At 38.8% G+C, this 21,324-nt stretch overlaps 1 protein-coding gene across 1 annotated transcript; it reads left to right on the plus strand.

Moving 5' to 3' along the window:
• Positions 1–14,705: 14,705 nt before the first annotated feature.
• On the plus strand, positions 14,706–21,276 carry LOC114937684 (uncharacterized). The gene is made up of 5 exons (XM_085482950.1): positions 14,706–14,718; positions 15,027–15,188; positions 16,281–16,599; positions 16,926–16,984; positions 18,755–21,276. Exons 1-5 carry the CDS (start codon positions 14,706–14,708, stop codon positions 21,274–21,276), a joined length of 3,075 nt encoding a protein of 1,024 aa, XP_085339076.1.
• Positions 21,277–21,324: the final 48 nt, after the last annotated feature.

Genomic DNA, 21,324 nt, shown 5'->3' on the forward strand with positions numbered 1-21,324 from the left:
AACCTCTCTATTCGTATTCTAGAAAGTATATCACGATATGCATTGTCGCATCTTTGTCGCATATTAATCAAAAGTTCGTCGTACTCGAACAATCTCCACAAATCACATCCACCCATGGTACCTAAATACTTCTGAATCTCTGATCGAGACATTTTAACAAACGAAAATTGTCCTTTTACAGGAGGAAGCTGCAACAAGTCCCCAAACAGGAGAATGTGTTTTCTGCCAAAGAAACCATCATCTGTATCTGTCGTATCAAAGATTTCACATAATCGTAGATTGATAAACATAAGTGTCACATTTGAAATCATGGATACTTCATCGATTATAAATAATTCGACATTCTTTAACTTGTCTCTCAAAGTTTTCAAGACCATGTCTGACAATTGCGTATATTTTGGTGTAGATTCATGACTAACCGGTAGTTGAAACATTCTATGGATTGTCAAGCCATCGATATTGAATGCTGCGATACCCGTGGGAGCAGATATGGCAGTCGTCTTTTCCAAATTTATTCTGATCCAATGTTTAATCGTTTCAATTAGAAAACTTTTCCCTGTACCACCCTCGCCACTTACGTACAGTCGCAGAATCTGATTCTTATCTTGTAAAACTTGGCATACTCCATCAAAGACTCTTTTCTGGTCTTCGTTCAATTGCGACATCATTTGCGATAAATCAATCGGGTCGTCAATCTTACCAAAATCTTCCAGATCTTTCATCGCGTCGTCAGCTTCTATCGGATTACAATCCAGTTCATCGTCATTGGATTTGTCTCTGTCTGCTGTTTTCAGATCATTTTCGCGCTTCTCGATTAATTCAGCAACGTTCTCAAAAGCTTTCTGTATTTCTTTGAGCCTTTCGTGATATTTCATTACCTTCGTTAAAACAGACTCTGAATTCTTCAAGGCATCCGTGTAAGTCTCGAATGTACCTTTGAGTTCACTCAAATCTCTCCATGGTTTGAACAGAAGAAGCAGCGAGTAAAAGTATTTTTTGGGCTCAGTTTTTATATTAAATCGATAATGGTTAATTAAATAACCCTTTTTTCGTTTTTTTAAAAATAAATCCGATGCCAGTTTGTAACACTTAACTTTGTCATTATTTGGCATCTGTTTCGTAATTTCCTAGAATCTGGCAAAATCGTACAAATTCAATGATTCTAATTCCTAACGTCTCTTAAAACGAAATTCTCAGTAACTGGCCGAGGAAAATCGAACCGACACTTTCTGTATATATTAGTTGCCATTTTTTTCGTACGCATGCAATACGAGTTATGTTTATGATTCTGATCACTTATTACCGTATCGTACAACGTTGGCGAAACATTTTCATCTGGAATTTCACACGTTACGTATTTTCGAATAAACGTAGCAACTTCTTCATCCGGCGATTTTCCTATTACTGGAGCATCTTTTATCCAAATCATACAATGCATGTGCTGAATACTTCTACTTTGATATTCCAGTCGCCAGAAGTAATGAATAACCTTTCCTATTGGATTATCGGACGAACAAATAAAATCAATCATGGTTTTGAATTTTATGCACATAAATCTAGAAGTACTTACAGGATCGTATGCGACTAGGTCGCTGATGCCTAACTTCTCTTTATCGGGATTCATATCTCGTAAATATTCACCCAAATCGGACCATTTCCATTCACTAGGACTCAAAGTCAAAAAACACGTCGCTGGACCGTAATGCAAAGTCATGCATTTTACATTATTGGACGGTTGTCGCCAAAATTGATCCGTATTTCTCAATTTTGCGAAAATACTCATTAAATTCGATTCTAATTCGTAACCTTTCAATTCGTTCATGTATCTGCAAGCAGTGTATCTCTCTCGTGGGTTAGTAACCATTATCGTATAATAGATACCACTTCTCAACTGTCGGTAGTTAGCATCATTGAGAAGGAAAAACAGATACTGCAGATTCAACCTGAATCTACTATGTTTCGACATCAATCGTGTTCTAATAAATAAATATTCCAGCAATGCAAAGTTTCTATCTTCTCGTTGTCCATTGACACCATCAGGATATAAATCAGGGAAACACATGACATCCAGATATTTATAACGATTATCCATTGGAAAATCTTCAATTTTCACCATTTGATAAAGTTTCAATGCAGATTCGTTATCGATTTTTTTCGCGTGTATTGGGTATATTGTATACTGATCGTTAATATCCGAATGTTCAGTGATTTGTGTGAGAAAAGCCGTACGTTTTAAAACGGTTTGATCATTATTATTTTTGTTTTGCTGTACATTGTACAAATTCAATGCTGGTAATTCCTCAACCACCTCATTTATTTCGTCATTGTCGCTTTCTTCATCGACAATCCTATATTCTGTTTCCTGCAACTTATCCTTTAATAGATCATCAGATGACGCTGGAAGACGAATTTTTGAGTAATGAGGATTATTTTCTTTCAACCATTGTACAGCCTTATACACTTTATTAATATCTACCAAATTTTCCCAAACCACTTTAGATTTCTTGGGTATACCTCGAACGAGAATTTGCAACTCGTGATTCAAATTTATAGGATCTTCCGGAGGACATACCTTATCCAATGTTTCTTGTAAAGGCAGAGGCAAATGAAATGTTCTACTTTTTCCTAAACAGAGTTCAATTATATAAGTTTCTTGATTTAAAATGTGCTATATTTAAATCATATAATTATTTTTTTCGTTCAAGTACAATTAACAACAAAAACTGCATATACGTAGGTATGTATTTGACTCTACTGCCATTACTTGAAACAAATACATTATTCGATATTAACAAATTGGAACTCTGGAATTACGAGTAATTATTTTTCATTGTACAGACTAGGTTTAAATTTTTGAGGACCTTCTTTTGAACATGGCTTGACCTTTTCATTTTTATGATTTTTTGGAGATAGGGTGAAAGAGGACGAATGAGGGTAAGAGAAGATGAGATAGGCGAAAGAGGGTGAAAGAGAACGAAAAAGGGTGAGAAAGGACGTACGAGGATGAAAGAGGTGAGAGAGGGTGAGAGAGGACGAAAGAGGGTGAAAGAGGACGAAAGAGGTCGAAAGAGGGTGAGAGAGAACGAAAGAGGGTGAAAGAGGACGAAAGAGGGTGAGAGAGGACGAAAGAGTGTGAAAGAGGTCGAAAGAGGATGAGAGAGGGCGAAAGAGAGTGAGAAAGAATGAAAGAGGGTGAGAGAGGACAAAAGAGAGTGAAAGAAGGTGAAAGAGGACGAAAGAGGGTAAAAGAGGGTGAGAAAGAATGAAAGAGGGTGAGAGAGGACAAAAGAGAGTGAAAGAGGACGAAAGAAGGTGAAAGAGGACGAAAGAGGGTGAGATAACGAATCTGCATTGAAACTTTATCAAATGGTGAAAATTGAAGATTTTCCAATGGATAATCGTTGTAAATATCTGGATGTCATGTGTTTCCCTGATTTATATCCTGATGGTGTTAATGGACAACGAGAAGATAGAAACTTTGCATTGCCGGAATATTTATTTATTAGAACACGATTGATGTCGAAACATAGTAGATTCAGGTTGAATCTGCAGTATCTGTTTTTCCTTCTCAATGATGCTAACTACCGACAGTTGAAAAGTGGTATCTATTATACGGTGATGGTTACTAACCCACGAGAGAGATACACTGCTGGTAGATACTTGAACGAATTGAAAGGTTACCAATTAGAATCGAATTTAATGAGTATTTTCGCAAAATTGAGAAATACGGATCAATTTTGGCGACAACCGTCCAATAATGTAAAATGTATGACTTTGCATTACGGTCCAGCGACGTGGTTTTTGACTTTGAGTCCTAGTGAATGGAAATGGTCCAATTTGGGTGAATATTTACGAGATATGAATCCCGATAAAGAGAAGTTAGGCATCAGCGAACTAATCGCATACGATCCTGTAAGTACTTCTAGATGCATGTGCATAAAATTCAAAGCCATGATTGATTTTATTTGTTCGTCCGATAATCCAATAGGAAAGGTTATTCATTACTTCTGGCGACTGGAATATCAACGTAGAAGTATCCAGCACATGCATTGTATGATTTGGATAAAAGATGCTCCAGTATTAGGAAAATCGCTGGATGAAGAAGTTGCTACGTTTATTCAAAAATACGTAACGTGCGAAATTCCAGATGAAAATGTTTCGCCAACGTTGTACGATACGGTATTAAGTGATCAGAATCATAAACATAACTCGTATTGCATGCGTACGAAAAAAACGGAAACTAATATATACAGAAAGTGTCGGTTCGATTTTCCTCGGCCAGTTACTGAGAATTTCGTTTTAAGAGACGATATTTATCACTTCGATAGTCGGTAGAAAAAATTTACGCAGTATGAGCAGATTGTACGATCTTCCTCGCAAGGAGTCGGAAAGGTTTATAAATGATTATAATCCGTCTATCAAATTAGCCTGGAAGGGAAATATGGACATACAATTTATTAGAGAAAAATCAGAGTTTTTAAACTCATATTTAACAAAATACACGACAAAGTCGGAAAAATGCAATACAGATTTTGAAGTAATAGATTCGAATAAGTCCTTGGCATCGAAACTGTGGAATTTTGCAATGCGTTCATTAAATAACAGAGAATGCGGTGCTTTAGAAGCTGCGGATACACTATTAGGGAATCCCTTGTACAATACGGATAACGATACCATGGTCAAATGGATCGATGTTAATGAGGTGAGAAATAGAAAAATTAAAACATTTAATGAAATTTAAGCTCTTGATGAAAATTCTACGAATATTTACTGTTCGTCACTCATCGATGATTACTATCCAAACAGACCTCAGGAATTAGAATCATTGAATTTGTACGATTTTGCCAGATTCTGGGAAATTACGAAACAAATGTCAAATAATGACGAAGTCAAGTGTTACAAACTGGCATCGGGTTTATTTTTAAAAAAACGAAAAAAGGGTTATTTAATTAACCATTATCGATTTAATATAAAAACTGAGCCCGAAAAATACTTTTACTCGCTGCTTCTTCTGTTCAAACCATGGAGAGATTTGAGTGAACTCAAAGGTACATTCGAGACTTACACGGATGCCTTTAAGAATTCCGAGTCTGTTTTAACGAAGGCAATGAAATATCACGAAGGGCTCGAAGAAATACAGAAAGCTTTTGAGAACGTTGTTGAATTAATCGAGAAGCGCGAAAATGATCTGAAAACAGCAGACAGAGACAAATCCAATGACGATGAACTGGATTGTAATCCGATAGAAGCTGACGACGCGATGAAAGATCTGGAAGATTTTGGTAAGATTGACGACCCGATTGATTTATCGCAAATGATGTCGCAATTGAACAAAGACCAGAAAAGAGTCTTTGATGGAGTATGCCAAGTTTTACAAGATAAGAATCAGATTCTGCGACTGTACGTAAGTGGCGAGGGTGGTACAGGGAAAAGTTTTCTAATTGAAACGATTAAACATTGGATCAGAATAAATTTGGAAAAAACGACTGCCATATCTGCTCCCACGGGTATCGCAGCATTCAATATCGATGGCTTGACAATCCATAGAATGTTTCAACTACCGGTTAGTCATGGATCTACACCAAAATATACGCAATTGTCAGACATGGTCTTGAAAACTTTGAGAGACAAATTAAAGAATGTCGAATTATTTATAATCGAAGGAATTACATGTAACAATGCAATGATGGATTTAGGAACGACTGTATTCAGTGATGGTCAAGCCTATGTAGGTTTGTCACGAGTAAGTAAATTGGAAGGCCTACATTTGATAAATTTCAATCCAGCATCAGTTAAAGCAAACTCGAGAGCCATTGTAGAATATAATCGACTGAGATCTATATTCAAATCTGAACTGCCACAAATCAATCCGTCCGAGAAAAAGGTTGTGAAAATGTACGATCGTCGATGGGATATCCCTAATATCATTAATGATATGTAGAATTATGATTGTGAGGAACCAGAAAGTATAGTTACGTGGAAAATATATGGCCTTTGCAATAACGATGCTGTTTCGTGTTACGCTAATCTAATATTACAATGTGCGTTTCATTGCGTACGTATTAGGCAACAAATACTGAAAAATAAAGCATCGAATGCATTGATTGATGCTATCTGCGCGTATGGTGAACGTAAATATTGCAACATTCAAGCGGTTAGAAGATCTGTCGGAAAACGCTTCGAAGAACGAACACAACAAGATGTTTCGGAATTTTTTACGGCTCTAATGTCGACGTATTCCGACATCAATGATGTATTAAAACTCGAATTAAAGCACGTAACATGTTGCTCGAATGTCAAATGTAATTACAATGTAACTAAGCTGGAAAGCAGTAGTTTGTTAATATTACCTATACATTCGACATTAAAAAGGAAAAAAGGTGTCACTCTACAAAGTTTGATTAATGTAGAATTTTCTAAATGGGAAACGATAAACGGCAATTGTAACGAATGTAAGGGCACGGTGTTGAAAAAGAAAACCGTAATCGAATCAACTTTATCCGTCGTAGTAATACAGCTCAATTTATATACTTTTGTAAACGGTGCTTCTAAATATATTATCAACAATCGGATTACCGCCGTGCCGACGAGTAATATCACGATTAATAAAAAAAAGTACAAGCTAATAAGCGCTATATTTCACGAAGGTGAAGAAATGAATCGTGGTCACTACACGTGTATGTTGAGAGCTGACACAAAATCGGAATGGTATTACTCTAATGATATGGAATTGTTCAAGAAAAAATGGCCCAAAGGAGCACAAGGGGCATATATATTGTTCTTAGAACAGATTAAATAATGGCGCTGTATAAAGGCTGCCGTAAACGCTACATTAAAACATCAACTGTTCTAGCGCTGTATAAAAGTTGCCGTAAGCGCCAAAATAAAATATCGGCTGCTCTGGCGCTTTATAAAAGCTGCTGTAAGCGCTGCATTAAAACGAGTGCAATAAGTTTCTAATTTGACCTAGGCCTCATGACATTTCAAAAAGTATCATCAAGAAAAAAATTATCAGACAGAAATATGTATGTCGTGTTAAAATCGGAGAGACGAAGAAAAATATATGGTTGCGTTCTCACGAGAATGGGCGATGGAGGGGCCCATTCTTTATTTTCAATATTCATACAAGAATATAAATTCATTCTGTTGCAATTGAAATAAATGTGCAATGTATCGTTAAAAGTTATTACAATTATACAAACATTTACATATATGATTAAATAAAATATATATGTATACTATAATATAATTATATATTTTTTATATGTACATATATACCATATATTTCAATTATTTTGAACTGTATTGCATAAATTGTTACTTATACAAAGTTATGTGATAAGAATCAAAAATACATATATTTGTGATACTTGAATTACTAGAAAGCTGCTCTATATATCTGTACTTTAAAAAGTAAGTGATATCCTAAAAAAATCATAAAAATGAAAAGGTCAGGCCATGTTCAAAAGAAGGTACTCAAAAATTTAAACGATCTAATAATAAATTATCACGAAAAGTAACTGATATGTTATTCAAGGTGCCAGTTCAAAGTGAACATACGTAAAGTGTATATTATCTAAATTTAGTAATAATATATTACCATGAAAAGTAACTGTAATATTTTATTCAAGGTGCAAGTTTACATTGAATGTACATACATATAAGTAAAACTGATTACAATTTGATTCTAGAAAATAAGTGCGATATGTTATTCTTAGTGCACAAAATATAATAGTCGTATATAGAGATTTGATTTGAAATTCATACTAGCCCGTACAATGAAAAATAATTGCTCGTAATTCCAGAGTACCAATTTGTTAATGACTCAGAAAAATAACATGGCGGCCTGCTCTCAAAAAACTATGATGTTTCTCGATGTCCATTTAGAAATAATGTCAAAGCTCTTACAGAATAATTACTACAACATTTGAAATACGAAAAGTATTACGTTAGAAGAAGATTAGATTAGAATAAGGATTCAACGTATTTTTAAAAGCTCTACACACACAACGAAGTGAATATACAAAACTATATACAAATACCTTTTTCTTCTGTGTTTCTGAAGAAAATTGTAAGTCAAATGAAACCTTGCACTTTGAGAACCATGTCACTTACTTTTCAGAGTCAAATTGATAAATTTTCTTTGTATATTTTAATGATATTTATTTCTCACTTGTATCTTGAATAATTAATATGTAATTTTTTATTGTATATTACGACAAATAATCAGTAAATTTTTAAGCGTATAGCTTTATTGTAGGTGACCTGAGAACTGTACATTTATAAATTTTACTTAATATACACCCGTTTCGAGCAACAAGGCAAAGTTTTCTGATTAATAACTTACTCCCTGAAAATACGGTATAACACAAATCGAAAGTTGATACGAAAATTCGAAATTTTACTAAAGAAAGATTGAAGGTTTTTAATTTATACAATTTTCACTTTTCTCAATTTTTAGAGAAGAGAGAAGAAACAACATAGTAATAAAAAGAATGGAGAAAGGGAAGGAAGGTGTAAAGGAAAGAGTAGAGAAATTAATGAAAGAGATAGGAGCGAAAGCAGAGATAGAATGGATAAGGATGTTGAAAGGAAAGGAGGGAAAGGAAGGTGAAATGGTGGTAGTAAAATTAGGAAGTGGAGAACAGAAAAGACAGGTAATGGAGAGGAAGAAGATATTAAGAGGAAAGAGGGTGAGAATAGAAGATGATTTAACATGGAAAGAGAGAAAGATAAAATGGAGACTAATGGAGATCGCGGAGATAGAAAGGAGGAAAGGAAACAATGTATGGACGAGCTATGGAAGGATAAAAATCAATGATGTATGGTGGAAATGGGAAGAGGAGGAAGGTGTGCTAAAAAATTGGAAAGGAGAAATTAGAGAAGGTATAGAGAAAATGAGGGGGGAAGAAGGGGGTATGAAGACAGGAATGGAGGAAAAAAAAGGGATAGAAGAAGGGAGAAGAGAAGAAAGGAGGAAAGGAGGAGGGGAGAACAATAGTAAGAAGAGAAAGGAGGAAGGAGAAAGGGGGACGGAGGAAGGAAGGAGAAAGGAACAGGAGAGAAAGGAAAAAGGAGGGGAAGTAAGAGAAGAATGGAAGATAGGTTTTTGGAATGTGGCAGGGCTGAAGAATAAGGAAGAAAAGTTCTGGAAGGAAATAGAAGATTGGGAGGTGGTGGTGATGATGGAAACATGGATAGAGGAAAGGGGGTGGGAAGCGATTAAAAAGAGGTTACCGAAAGGATATAGATGGGAGAAGCAAGCAGCAAAGAAGAGAAAGAAGAAAGAAAGACCGATGGGGGGAATGATCATGGGGGTAAGGGAGGAGAGGGGAAAGATAAAAGTATCAGGAATGGGAGAAAAGGCGGAGGGAATAATGATGGCGGATTTAGAAGTAGGAAGAGAGAAGTGGAGGGTAATAGGCGTATACATCAACGGGGACATGGAAAGGAAATTGGAGGAAATGAAGGAATGGATGGAAGAGAAAGAAGAAAAATAAATGGACGATTGTGGGAGGAGATTTCAACGCAAGGACAGGTAGAAAGGGGGGGGGTGATAGGAGGGGAGGAGGAAGAAGAAAGAAGATCAAAGGACAAGAAAGTTAATGAGGAAGGGAAGAAGTTGATAAAGGAGTTGAAAGAGGTGGGATGGGGAATTTTAACGGAGGGATAAGAGGGGATAGGAAGGGGGAGTACACATATACAGGAGGAAGAGGGGAATCGGTAATAGATTACGTGGTGGGAGAGGATAGAGTAAAGGAAAGGATAAAGAGAATGGAGGTGGGAGATAACATAGAATCGGACCATCACCCATTGATTGTAACGCTAGAAAGAAGAGGAGGGGCTGAAAAGGGAAAAAGAGGGGAGGGAAAAGGAATAAGAAAAAGAGGGAGATGGACAAAGAGGGGAGGAGAAAGAATAAGAGAGGAAATAGAGTGGGGAGAGGGGTGGAAGGAGGGGATTGAAGAGGAGCTAGAGGAAAAAATAGGAAGAATAGAAGAGGAATTGAGAGAAGGAGAAAAAGAGAGTGGAGAAGGGAAAAGGAAAGGGTGGTGGGACGAGGAATGTGAGGAGAAGAGGAAAGAAGTGAGGAAAAAGTTAAGGGAATGGAGGAAAAAAGGAGGAGGAGGAGAAGGATATAGAAAAGTAAGGGCGGAATATAGGCTAATGTGTAAAGGAAAAAGGGAGGAGGAGAGGCTAAGATGGTACAAGGAGGCGATAGAGGCAAGAACGGAAGGAGAGGTATGGAAGATTATAAACAGGGAAAGGAAAAAGAGAGAAGGGGTGAAGGAGGAGATAAAGGCGGAGGAATGGAAGGAATACTTTATGGATTTATTGGGAGGGATAGAGGTAAAAGTGGTAAGAGGAGGAAAAGAAAAAAAGGAGAGGGATGAGGAGCAGGAGATAAGCAGGGAGGAAGTGAAGAGGATGCTGGGAAAACTGAAGAAAAGAAAAGCAGCGGGGGAGGATGGGGTACCAAGTGAGGTATGGAAATATGGAGGGGAGAGGGTAGAAGAGTGGGTATGGGAAATGTGCAACAGAGTATGGAGAGGAGAAGGATGGCCAGAGAGGTAGAAAGAAGGGATAATAGTGCCACTGTTGAAAAAGGGAACGGGGAATAAAGTGGAAAACTATAGAGGAGTAACATTGATGCCAACGCTATACAAGATATACGTGGGGATTTTAACTGAAAGGTTAAAGGAAGAAATGGAGGGGAAGAATATGATACCGGAGAGTCAGACAGGTTTTAGGAAGGGAATGGGGGTGATGGATAGTATCTATGTGTTGAACTATCTGGTGAATAAGAGGGTAAACAAGAAGGGGGGAAAGGTAGTTGCAGCATTTATGGACCTGAAGGCGGCGTTTGATTCGGTAGATAGGGAGGTGTTAATGGAGGCAATGAAGAGGAGGGGAGTGAGGGAGGGATTAAGGAGTAGGATAGAAGAGGTGTACAGGGAAACGAGGAGTAAGGTAAGAGTGGGGAAGGAGGAGGGAGGAAATTTTTGGACGGCAAGGGGGGTGAGGCAAGGTTGCCCAATGAGTCCGCACTTATTCAGTTTGCTGATAGCGGATATAGAGGAAGTGCTAAGAAAAGGAGGTTGGGGGGGGGGTGAAACTGGGAGGGGAAAAGGTGCATTGTTTGGCGTACGCAGATGATATGGTACTGTTGGCGGAGGATGAAGAAGGGATGATACATATGTTGGGGAAAATGGAAAGTTATATGGACAAGAAAAGGTTAGAGGTGAATGTGGATAAGACAAAGGTAATGAGGGTTAAAAAGGGAGGAGGAAGAATGAAGAGAGTGGAGTGGAGATGGAAAGGAAAAAGGTTAGAGGAAGTGAAAGAATTCACATATTTAGGGTATAAGCTACAGAGGAACGGGGGGCAGGAGGCGCAGGTAAAGAACAGAGTTAGGAAAGCAGGAGCGGTGATAAGACAGGTGTGGGGAATGGGAAAGAGAAGGTTTGCAGGAGACTGGATGAAAAGAGTATGGCTAATGGAAAGGTTGGTGGGGACGGTGTTGGAATATGGGGCGGAAATATGGGGATGGAAGGAGAGGAGAGAGGTGGAGGCAATGCAGGAGCGATGGATTAGGTGGACGTTAGGAGTAGACTGGTGCACGCCGGGGTATATGGTAAGAGAGGAGATAGGAAAAGACAAATTTAGGATAAGGGCAGGAAGGAGGGCGGTAGGGTATAAGAGGTAGTTGGAGGAAGGGAGGGGAGGAAGTTTAGCGAGGAAATGTTTTGAGGATATGAAAGAGAGGATAAGGGGAGGAAAGGAAAGAACGATGTGGGAGGAAGAGAGGGGGAAATTCTGGGAAGAAAGAGGAATAGAGGGGAAAGAGATGGAGGAAAAAAGGGGAAGAGGAGAGGAAGTATATGAGGGGCGGGAACAGAAAGACAGGGAAAGGCAGAAGGAGGAAAGGTGGGAGAGGATAAGAGAGTCGAGATATAATAGATGGTATGGGGAATGGAAGGAGGAGGGTTTACCGGTATATATATATATATATATATATATATATATATATATATAATATGCCATCCGTGCTATCTCACACAATGTGAAATAACAATATTCTATTTTATAAGTAGAGATTTCTACAACTTATCTCTCGGCAGGTGTTGTTATGAAATAAAATAATTCTTTTATATTTTTTTATTTTGTCTAAAATATATTTTGTCAATTTTACAAAATACATTTGATCATATGAAACTTATAAGATATATTATTATACTATTTAATACCATATAAAAATAAAAAAGAACATATTTAACCATATTGTCATCAATTATACATAAATAAAAAAAAAGTGTGACTAATATGTAAAAAAATAAAATGAAAAAAAATGTTATAAAATAAAAAAATCTAGGCGGGCATATATCCTGGTGCTGCCGGCGGTGCGGATATATATCCTGGTGCTGCCGGCGGTGCGGACATGTATCCTGGTGCTGCCGGCGGTGCGGGCACGTATCCTGGTGCTGCCGGCGGTGCGGACATGTATCCTGGTGCTGCCGGCGGTGCGGATATATATCCTGGTGCTGCCGGTGGTGCGGACACGTATCCTGGTGCTGCCGGCGGTGCGGGCACGTATCCTGGTGCTGCCGGCGTGCGGGCACGTATCCTGGTGCTGCCCGGCGGTGCGGGCACGTATCCTGGTGCTGCCGGCGGTGCGGACATGTATTCCTGGTGCTGCCGGCGGTGCAGATATATATCCTGGTGCTGTCGGCGGTGCATATATATATCCTGGTGCTGCCGGCAGGTGCGGATATATATCCTGGTGCTGTCGGCGGTGCATATATATATCCTGGTGCTGTCGGCGGTGCATATATATATCCTGGTGCTGCTGGCGGTATATATCCTGATGCTGTCGGCGGCGCAAGCACGTATCCTGGTGCTGCAGGAGTATGAAGGCGGCGATCGGCGTATTTTCTTTGGCGCGCCCGCTCCTTGTTCACCGCCTTACGAACCGCGGTGTTAATTCGCTGCAAAAAAAAGAAATTTTATATTTACATATATATATATTTATATACAGGTATATATAGATATACAGGGTGTCCCAGAACTGGCGAAAAAGTTTATGGCAGATTCCTAGTATCATTTGAAGACGATTTTTCCTGAGTGATATATATATATATATATATATATATAAAACATGGGTAAAAATACACGGCTATGAGAAAAAAGATAAAAAAAAGATAAAAAAAGATAAAATAAAATCGAGAAAAGATACCTGAAAATTCCTCATCTTGATTTCTATAAACTTTTCGTAATTAAGTAAATATCGCCCTAGATTAAATATTTTCTGTATCTAAGTAAAGATTACCATATATATATATAAAACATGGGTAAGAATACACGTCTATGAGAAAAAAGATAAAAAAGATAAAATAAATCAAAAAAGTTACCTGAAAATCCCCCATTTTGATTTCCATAAACATGTTGTACGGCTCTCGGAGTTAAGTTAACTAGTTACATTTTTTGAATTTCGTCTCTCGCGTACTCACGTATTCGACGCAAGTGTACTATTAAATTTCAAATAATGAGTTTGAAAAAAGTAATTGAAATTTGTCTATCACTAGCGCAGAGTTTATGCGGAAAAAATTTTTCCAAGCATATATATGAATTAACATGCGCGAGTGAAGACAAATGCTTCAATATTTTTGGAAAATTCGCGGGGGAATGTCCCAACGCTGTGCTAGCGGTATTATTCCGACTAGGACATTTTAGTGTTTTTCGCGAATTAGTGATTATCGCGGGTGAGGTGATCGAGTCGCGATACTATTTTGGTGGTGAGAAAGAAAACGACGCAGCTGGTCACATAGAATATTTCCTCCTACATTTTCATCGAGTTCTCCGGAGAGAAGATAATGGTAAGTTTTTATTTTTTTTTACACTTAATTATAAATAAAAATTAATTAAAACTACCCCAATTATTTATTTAAATCGCTAAAACTTTAGCTTTCGTACGCCCTGTCGCACGCGTTACAGGAAACCGGTTGCGCGTACTAGAGAATCGCCCCGTATCACTTAGATTAAGGTTAAATAGAAGACGACGAGCGGATTCTTCGCCGGAGCCCGGACCTTCGCGTAAGTTTTTAACATCATAAATTATATCGCGCTGCTAGAAAACATTATATTAAACAGGAAATTTTTTAATAAAAATAATATATGTTCCAGGCCGTGCACGCATCGTGTTAACGCCGGAGCTGGAACATCCGGTTATTGATTTAGCCGAAAGTGATAACGACGTGGAAGAGGTGCGGGTTCGCGAAGTAAGTCCGTTCGATGAGGCGGCCATATTTACTCCGCTTGAAATTAAGTAAGAAAAATACTACAGTGCTATATATCAACACAAAAGATTTTTTAATTATGTGAAATACTAATAATATATGACCGATGAATATTAGATGACGCGGCGAATGAAAACATGGTCGTAGAGGAGCGAGAACGGGGGGAGGAAATCGACGAGGAAATAAACACGATTTCGGAAGATGAAGAGGAGCTGGAGGAGGAAGTGGAGAAGGAGGAGGAGGAGAAGGAAGAGGAAGATGAAGAGTTGGAAGAAGAAGAAATAGAGCAAACGAGAAGAAGAGCCGGAAGATCGAGAAGAACAAACGGGAGATGAAGAAGAAGTGGAAGATGGAAATAACAACGCCACGTTTTCTGTAGAAGAAGAAGAAGAAGAAGAAAATAGCGGGGCGATGGGCGAGGAAGGTAATAATTTCATATTTTATACTTAATCTTCTCCTACGTTTAAATTTTTTTTTTATTTTAATTAAAATAAAATTTTATTAGGAATTTCTTTCTCTCCTAACATCGCGCCCGAAATTTCATATTCACTGGAGTATTAACCCTCGCAGGGTGATACAAATGCCCCGGTAAAAGAATATTAAAACGTAAGTGAACTTAACATAATTATTATTAATAACAATATTTTCACATTATTAATAAAAATTCAAACGTAAGAGAGTAATATTTTATTAAATATTTTATTTTGTTAATATAATTTTTATTTCTCACAGTACAGAGTGGTGGGGGAAGGAACGTCAGAATACAACAAGAAGATTCCCAAACCCGCTCCGCTGAAGAAATTTCCGACGAAGAGCGACATTTAGAGCCTGCTGGTGGACAAGAGGAAGAAGAAGAAGAAGCGGAGGAAGAAATAGCGAATCAAGAGCCTGATGGTAATTTTAGATATTTAATAATGTTGGCGGAAAACGTGCGTCGCTTTAGAACTTTTGGTGTAGAAGGACGGGAAATTAGTTTCCGTATTCGTCCGATACCCGAAGGAGCAAACGTGTATGAGTGGTTAAAAAATGCGTTTCGCGAACTTCACGAGTACGCGTTGCATTCGTGCGAACCGAGGGATTACGTCGGTATATCTTTCGATTCCGCAAGTTTAACCCGCGGCCCCGCAGGTATATCGTTCCAACCTTTGCGAGATTTGACTTACGAAAATATTTGGGAACTCGTAAGCTCGTTAGCGCAAAGCTGCGGAGGACACGATATAGCGCAAGAATTTAACATTCGGATTTTTAAAGTCACCCCTCCCATTGGTCGCGGCCGTAACAGGTTTACGCACGATGTTATTGCTAAACGCTCGATTTTAACAATTTCCAATACCGATAATTTATGTCTTCCTCGCGCGCTTGTATCGGCTCTAATTTTTAACGAGCGTGGAAATTTACGCACGGGAGAGTTACACGCGAAATGGAATGCGGTGAGAAGACAAAACTCGGTGTTACAGCGCGAGTTAGGGTTGTAACTTACGAGGAATACCAGTGTCGTGATTCCGGAGGAAGGAAGTGGAATTTTTGAAATCGAGCGTTTTCAGCAATATCTCGCAAGCGAAAATGTCGCGATAATAATATATAACGACGATACTTTTGGTCGGGGCGGTAAACCGCTATTCGATGGAAACGTATTTCTAACCATTCTGCAGCGGGAAATAAAAACTTGTCTAAATCTATTATACCGTTCAAATAATAAACATTTCGATGTAATTTTAAATTTAAATGCAGCAGCAGGCGGGCGGGGATATTGCATCCCGTGTAATTTAAGTTACCGCTCCGATGTGGGAGAGCATCGATGCTCTAATAAATGTCCGTGATGTAACGGAGAGCCGCCGTGTGAGCAATCATTCGCGGATCGTATTAGGTGCGATAATTGTAGACGTGAATTTTTCAATTATGCCTGCTTGGAGCGTCATCACACGGCAAAATCATACGATGGTAAATCACGTCGGAGTGTTTGTGAAATTGTGCGATTTTGTGAAGATTGCGAACGTTTGATTCAAAGAAATAAACAACACAAATGCGACACGACTTATTGCGTTGCGTGTCGTTCTCTTCAGCCTTTGAATCACCTTTGTTACATGCTCCCCCTTCGTCGACATGGCGATAATCGTCCCGATCCGCGCGCTTCCGAACTCACGGATGGAAATAGCGAGCAACAACAGCATCAACAGAGAAATGACGACGATGACGACGAAGGTTCGATTTATCAGGCTCGCGTGAACGCGAAGAAAGCCGTGTCGCATTCGTGTTTTATGACTTTGAGACGAGGCAAGACGAAACGCTCCAAGGTAGCACAAATGTAAAAATTCACGTACCTACGCTCTGCGTCGCTCAACAAATTTGCGAGGAGTGTGCAGGAATAGATGAAATGTCGGTGCGATGTCGTTGGTGCGGTATTCGCGAATTTATATTTCGTCGCAACCCCGTGCAGGAATTTGTAGATTTCGTAACGCGGCCGACAAAATATTTTAAACAAATAATTTGCATCGCGCATAACGCGAAATCATTCGACGCGCAATTTATTTTGAAATATATCGTGGAAAACCATGTCTTAAAGCCTCGAGTCATTTTAAACGGTACGAAAATAGTTGTATTAACGCTAGGTCATACGAAATTTATCGATAGTGTCAATTACATGCCGATGCGTTTATCCGAATTACCTAAAGCTTTTGGACTGACAGAAGGTACGAATAAAGGCATTTTTCCACATTTATTCAATACTATCGATAACCAGTCTTATGTCGGAGCGTTACCCGGTATAAAAAGAAAGCAGACATCATTAGCTATCCATCGTATTCAAATAGTGCGCGCATTGGCGGTCTTCTTCTTTTTACGTCATCATGACGTGTGATTCCAGATTGGGTGGAAGCGTTCACGTGAGTCCAACAGGTTATGGCTCGTGCATTTTGCACACATCCATGCCTACGACACGTGTTCCGTTTGTGAGAAAAGTAAGTAACTCGCGCGTAATTCTGTCCTAAAAGCCAATTTCACCAACCTCGGTTAACTTTAACATTCGGTTAAACTATATCTTCGTCTCTTTTTAAAGAACGTATCTGAAAAGAGACAAAGATATGTGTAGTTTAACCGGAAAATAAAGTTAACCGAGATTGGTGAAATTGACTCTAAGTCCTTAGTATAATTCTTTTTTCATGAAGTTCGCGTACGTATGTAACGTTGTTGTTCGTACATTTACAGTAAAATAGATGTTTATTTTAGCTAGGACCAGAGTTAACGAAAATTATATTTTGACCTATTTTTTCCAAATTATTATTCTTAAATACATATTCTAACATATTCTGTTTATTATCGCAACCATCTTAACAATTTTTGTCGTAATTACAGTAATTTAATCGTATTTCTTATGTCGTAATTTTGCCTTGTATGTTTGGATAGTATAATGTTATATGTTTTGAAAGATTTCGAGAAATGTCAGGATGAAACCACACAACGTTTCATATTACTTATTTTTATTCTACCTATATATTTTTACGATTTAATAACGATGAAAGAAACATGCGGTAGATGCTATTATACATTAGTGAATGTGTTTTAAATATTAAATTAAATAAAATTATACTTATATACTAAATTATATTTACATCGGATCTGTAGATAGATATGTTCAGCATTTTTATTTTTGAACAAATTGTTCATGTAATTTTTTATATAAAATCTCATTGTTGTTTAACTATATAAGTATTTTTCAATTACAGATAGACGTTATGCCTGGAAGAAAGAAAGATACTGCATTTATATATAAGTGCTACTCTGCGTAGCCTGGATGTTGTTCTTTAGCAGTTGTCTAAACTCTTGTTGTAATCAGCCTTGCTTGTGTAATATTTCTGACGTAATTCGCCTTATTGAGGAGCAATATACTTTACAGGTTTTCTAGAACTGGTATTGCTTTTCCACTATTTGGTGATACATTTTCTCCAACTGTTTCTCCATTACTGTATCAAATGTAAGTAATCTACACTGTGAGAAATATTACATTTACCCTTACATTGAATATTGAAACGTATAATTACATTACTAATGTAAATTTGACATTGTTGAAAGAAATACTGTTGATCAATTACATAGATTTTCTATATAAAAATGTTACTCATTTGTATAACTTTTCTGGAAACATATGTGATTAGATTATATCACGGCAATATATTTTTCTACTTGCTTATTGTGTCATCAATATTCATCAATACGTTTTATAATTAATTTTGCAATAATTTTAATTAAACAAATTATAAGGATTTATTTTTAATATGTCAGTAAATATTTGTGAATTATTTATTAGAAATATTTATTTTTATTTACTCTAAGTTTTATATAAGATTTTGAGATTTAATATGTATAATAGTTTTATGATTCTTATTCTTTAATGTGTATAAAGTTTGTATAAAATATTCACTTATTATTCTAATAAAATTAAAAATAGTTTTAAATAATTTTAGAAAACCAAACACAATGGGGCTGCCTTAAGCTTCCCAATGGAGGGTACACAGAAACTGCGGAGGAGACCCTACGGCACCTTATGGAAATCCATTTCCCAGGCTTTAGGGAGGACTCAGCAGGCAACAACAACAGGCAGAGACCCATGATCGTGCACAAATCAAGGGCATGGGGACTGGCAGCTAAAGTGGTCTATCCACAAGCAGTGGAATGGGCGGTCGGTTCCTTCGAGCCTTTAAAGGCTCCAGGACCTGATGGAATATACCCGATCCTGCTGCAGAAAGGGCTGAGTAGCTTGCTAGGCCCAATGACAAAAATCTACAGGGCAAGTATTGCCCTTAGACATGTCCCCCAGAAGTGGAGAGAAACCAAAGTGGTTTTTATACGTAAACCTGGCAAGAACGGTTACGTCAGGGCAAAGGACTATAGACCAATTAGCCTTATGTCCTTCGTATTGAAGACCTTAGAGAGACTGGTAGACAGATTTCTCAAGTCCAACTCTCTAATACAACAACCTCTAGCCGACTCTCAGTACGCTTACAGGGAGGGCAGGTCTACCGAAACCGCCCTACATCACCTGATAGGCAAAGTTGAGAGTCAGCTGGAGGCAAAGGGCTATGCGATCGGAATCTTCCTGGACATCGAGGGCGCTTTCGACAGCACTTCACACGAGGTGGTAGGGGAGGCACTGATCAGACATGGAGTACAAGAACCACTGGTGGACTGGATAGAAGACATGCTAGTGGACAGATGCTTGACGGTGGAGTGCCAAGATATCTACATCAGAGAAAAACCAACGAGAGACTGCCCACAGGGGGGAGTTTTATCTCCTCTGTTGTGGTGTCTAGTGATAGACGACCTGCTAAAGGAGCTACAGAGGAAAGGTTTCTCGACCTTTGGCTATGCTGATGACGTGGCCATTGTGGTTAGAGGACCATTTCTCAACACACTAAGGGACCAAGCAAAGGATACCTTAAGGATTGTGCAAAACTGGTGTGAGAACAGATGTCTAACGGTTAATCCGAGCAAGACAAATATTATGGTCTTCACCAGAAAATATAAACCTGAACCCATAGAGATGTTAAAACTCTGGGGAAAGGAAATACCGTTTACGAACTCGGTGAAATACTTGGGACTGATTCTAGATCCTAAGCTTAGCTGGGGAAAACATCTCATAGAGCAAAGAAAAAAGTTCTATGCATCCATGTGGATGTGCAGAAGAGCAATGAGCAAGTCGTGGGACATCAGCGCTGGTGCAGCATTGTGGCTGTACAGGGCGGTCCTGCTGCCGCGGCTGCTATACGCGTCAGTCGTCTGGTGGACGAGAATAAATAAAGGGGAGGTGGAGAAACTACTTAGAAGCCTGCAACGTAACTACCTAAGGGCTGCAGTAGGGGCCATGAGAACCACACCCACAGAGGCGCTTGAAATAGCACTCAGTGTTACGCCTATAGGCTTGGCCGTGATAAAATCAGCCAATACCACGGCATACCGCCTGAAATGTCAGGGTGAATGGAGAAACACAGGACTGGGACACACCAGGCTAGGTCTTCTCCAAAAGTACCCTATTGAGGGAAAACAAGACAGAACCACAAGAAAGTATCAACTAAAACATTTTAAATTATGGATACCTGATAGGAACGAGTGGCTGAAACCGGGCGGGATCATGGACACAAAGGTGGACATGTGGTTCACGGACAGATCAGGCATAAACAATTGCTTTGGAGCAGGAGTATATGGACCTGGGGAAAACCATAGGGAGAGTATTCCAATGGGAGGCGACTGCACGGTCTTTATGGCAGAGATGCTCGCCATCCTCAGATGTGCCGAACTAAACCTAGCCAAGGGAACAAATTGCAGGAAAATATATATCTGCTCAGACAGCAGAGCAGCCCTTCTGGCGTTGGCGGGTACGACCACCGAGTCATGCTTGGTATGGGACTGCATGCTAGCGCTGGAGGAGCTGTGTGGAACAAATAAAGTAACGTTAGTCTGGGTGCCCGGGCATCAGGGCATACCGGGAAACGAAATAGCAGACTCACTGGCTAGAGAAGGGGCTAGCAAAGCACCATATAGTCGAGAGGTGGGAGTGCTCTTTACGATGGGCAAGAACTTCATCAGGGACAGTATAGACAAACAACATAAGGCCAGGTGGGAAAATCTGAAATCCTGCCGACAGGCTAAATTCTTGATGAAAGACATGAATGGTAACAGAACCAAAGAACTACTCACACTAAATAGGCAGAAATTGAGGATGGGGATAGGACTGCTGACAAGACATTCACCAATACTCAAAGCCCACCTATTCAATATCAGACTCGCAGACAAGAAGGAGTGTCGACTATGCGGGGAGGAAAAAGAGGACAGCATTCACATTCTGGGCCAATGTCCGGCTCTGGCTAGAAAGAGATTCAGGATCTGGGGACAAAGTTTTCTTAAATCCCAAGAATTAGACAAAACAAGGGTGGTGGAACTCATAAGCCTAGTGGAAAACTCTGGGCTGAGTACACATCACCCAGTTTAAAGACAAGAGTGAGGAGACACAATGGATCTCGCTAGATCTAGGTGCCGT

The sequence above is a fragment of the Nylanderia fulva genome, unplaced genomic scaffold (genome assembly GCF_048542155.1).
Source record: "Nylanderia fulva isolate GAGA-0341 unplaced genomic scaffold, ASM4854215v1 Scaffold222, whole genome shotgun sequence".
Lineage (NCBI taxonomy): Eukaryota > Metazoa > Arthropoda > Insecta > Hymenoptera > Formicidae > Nylanderia > Nylanderia fulva.

What these genes read in the sequence shown, in the direction of transcription:
- LOC114937684 (XM_085482950.1), top strand. An exon ending in AGCGAATCAAGAGCCTGATG is followed by an intron (nt 15,189 to 16,280) that starts GTAATTTTAGAT and finishes GATTTTGTGAAG; the next exon opens with ATTGCGAACGTTTGATTCAA. An exon ending in AGCTTTTGGACTGACAGAAG is followed by an intron (nt 16,985 to 18,754) that starts GTACGAATAAAG and finishes AAATAATTTTAG; the next exon opens with AAAACCAAACACAATGGGGC.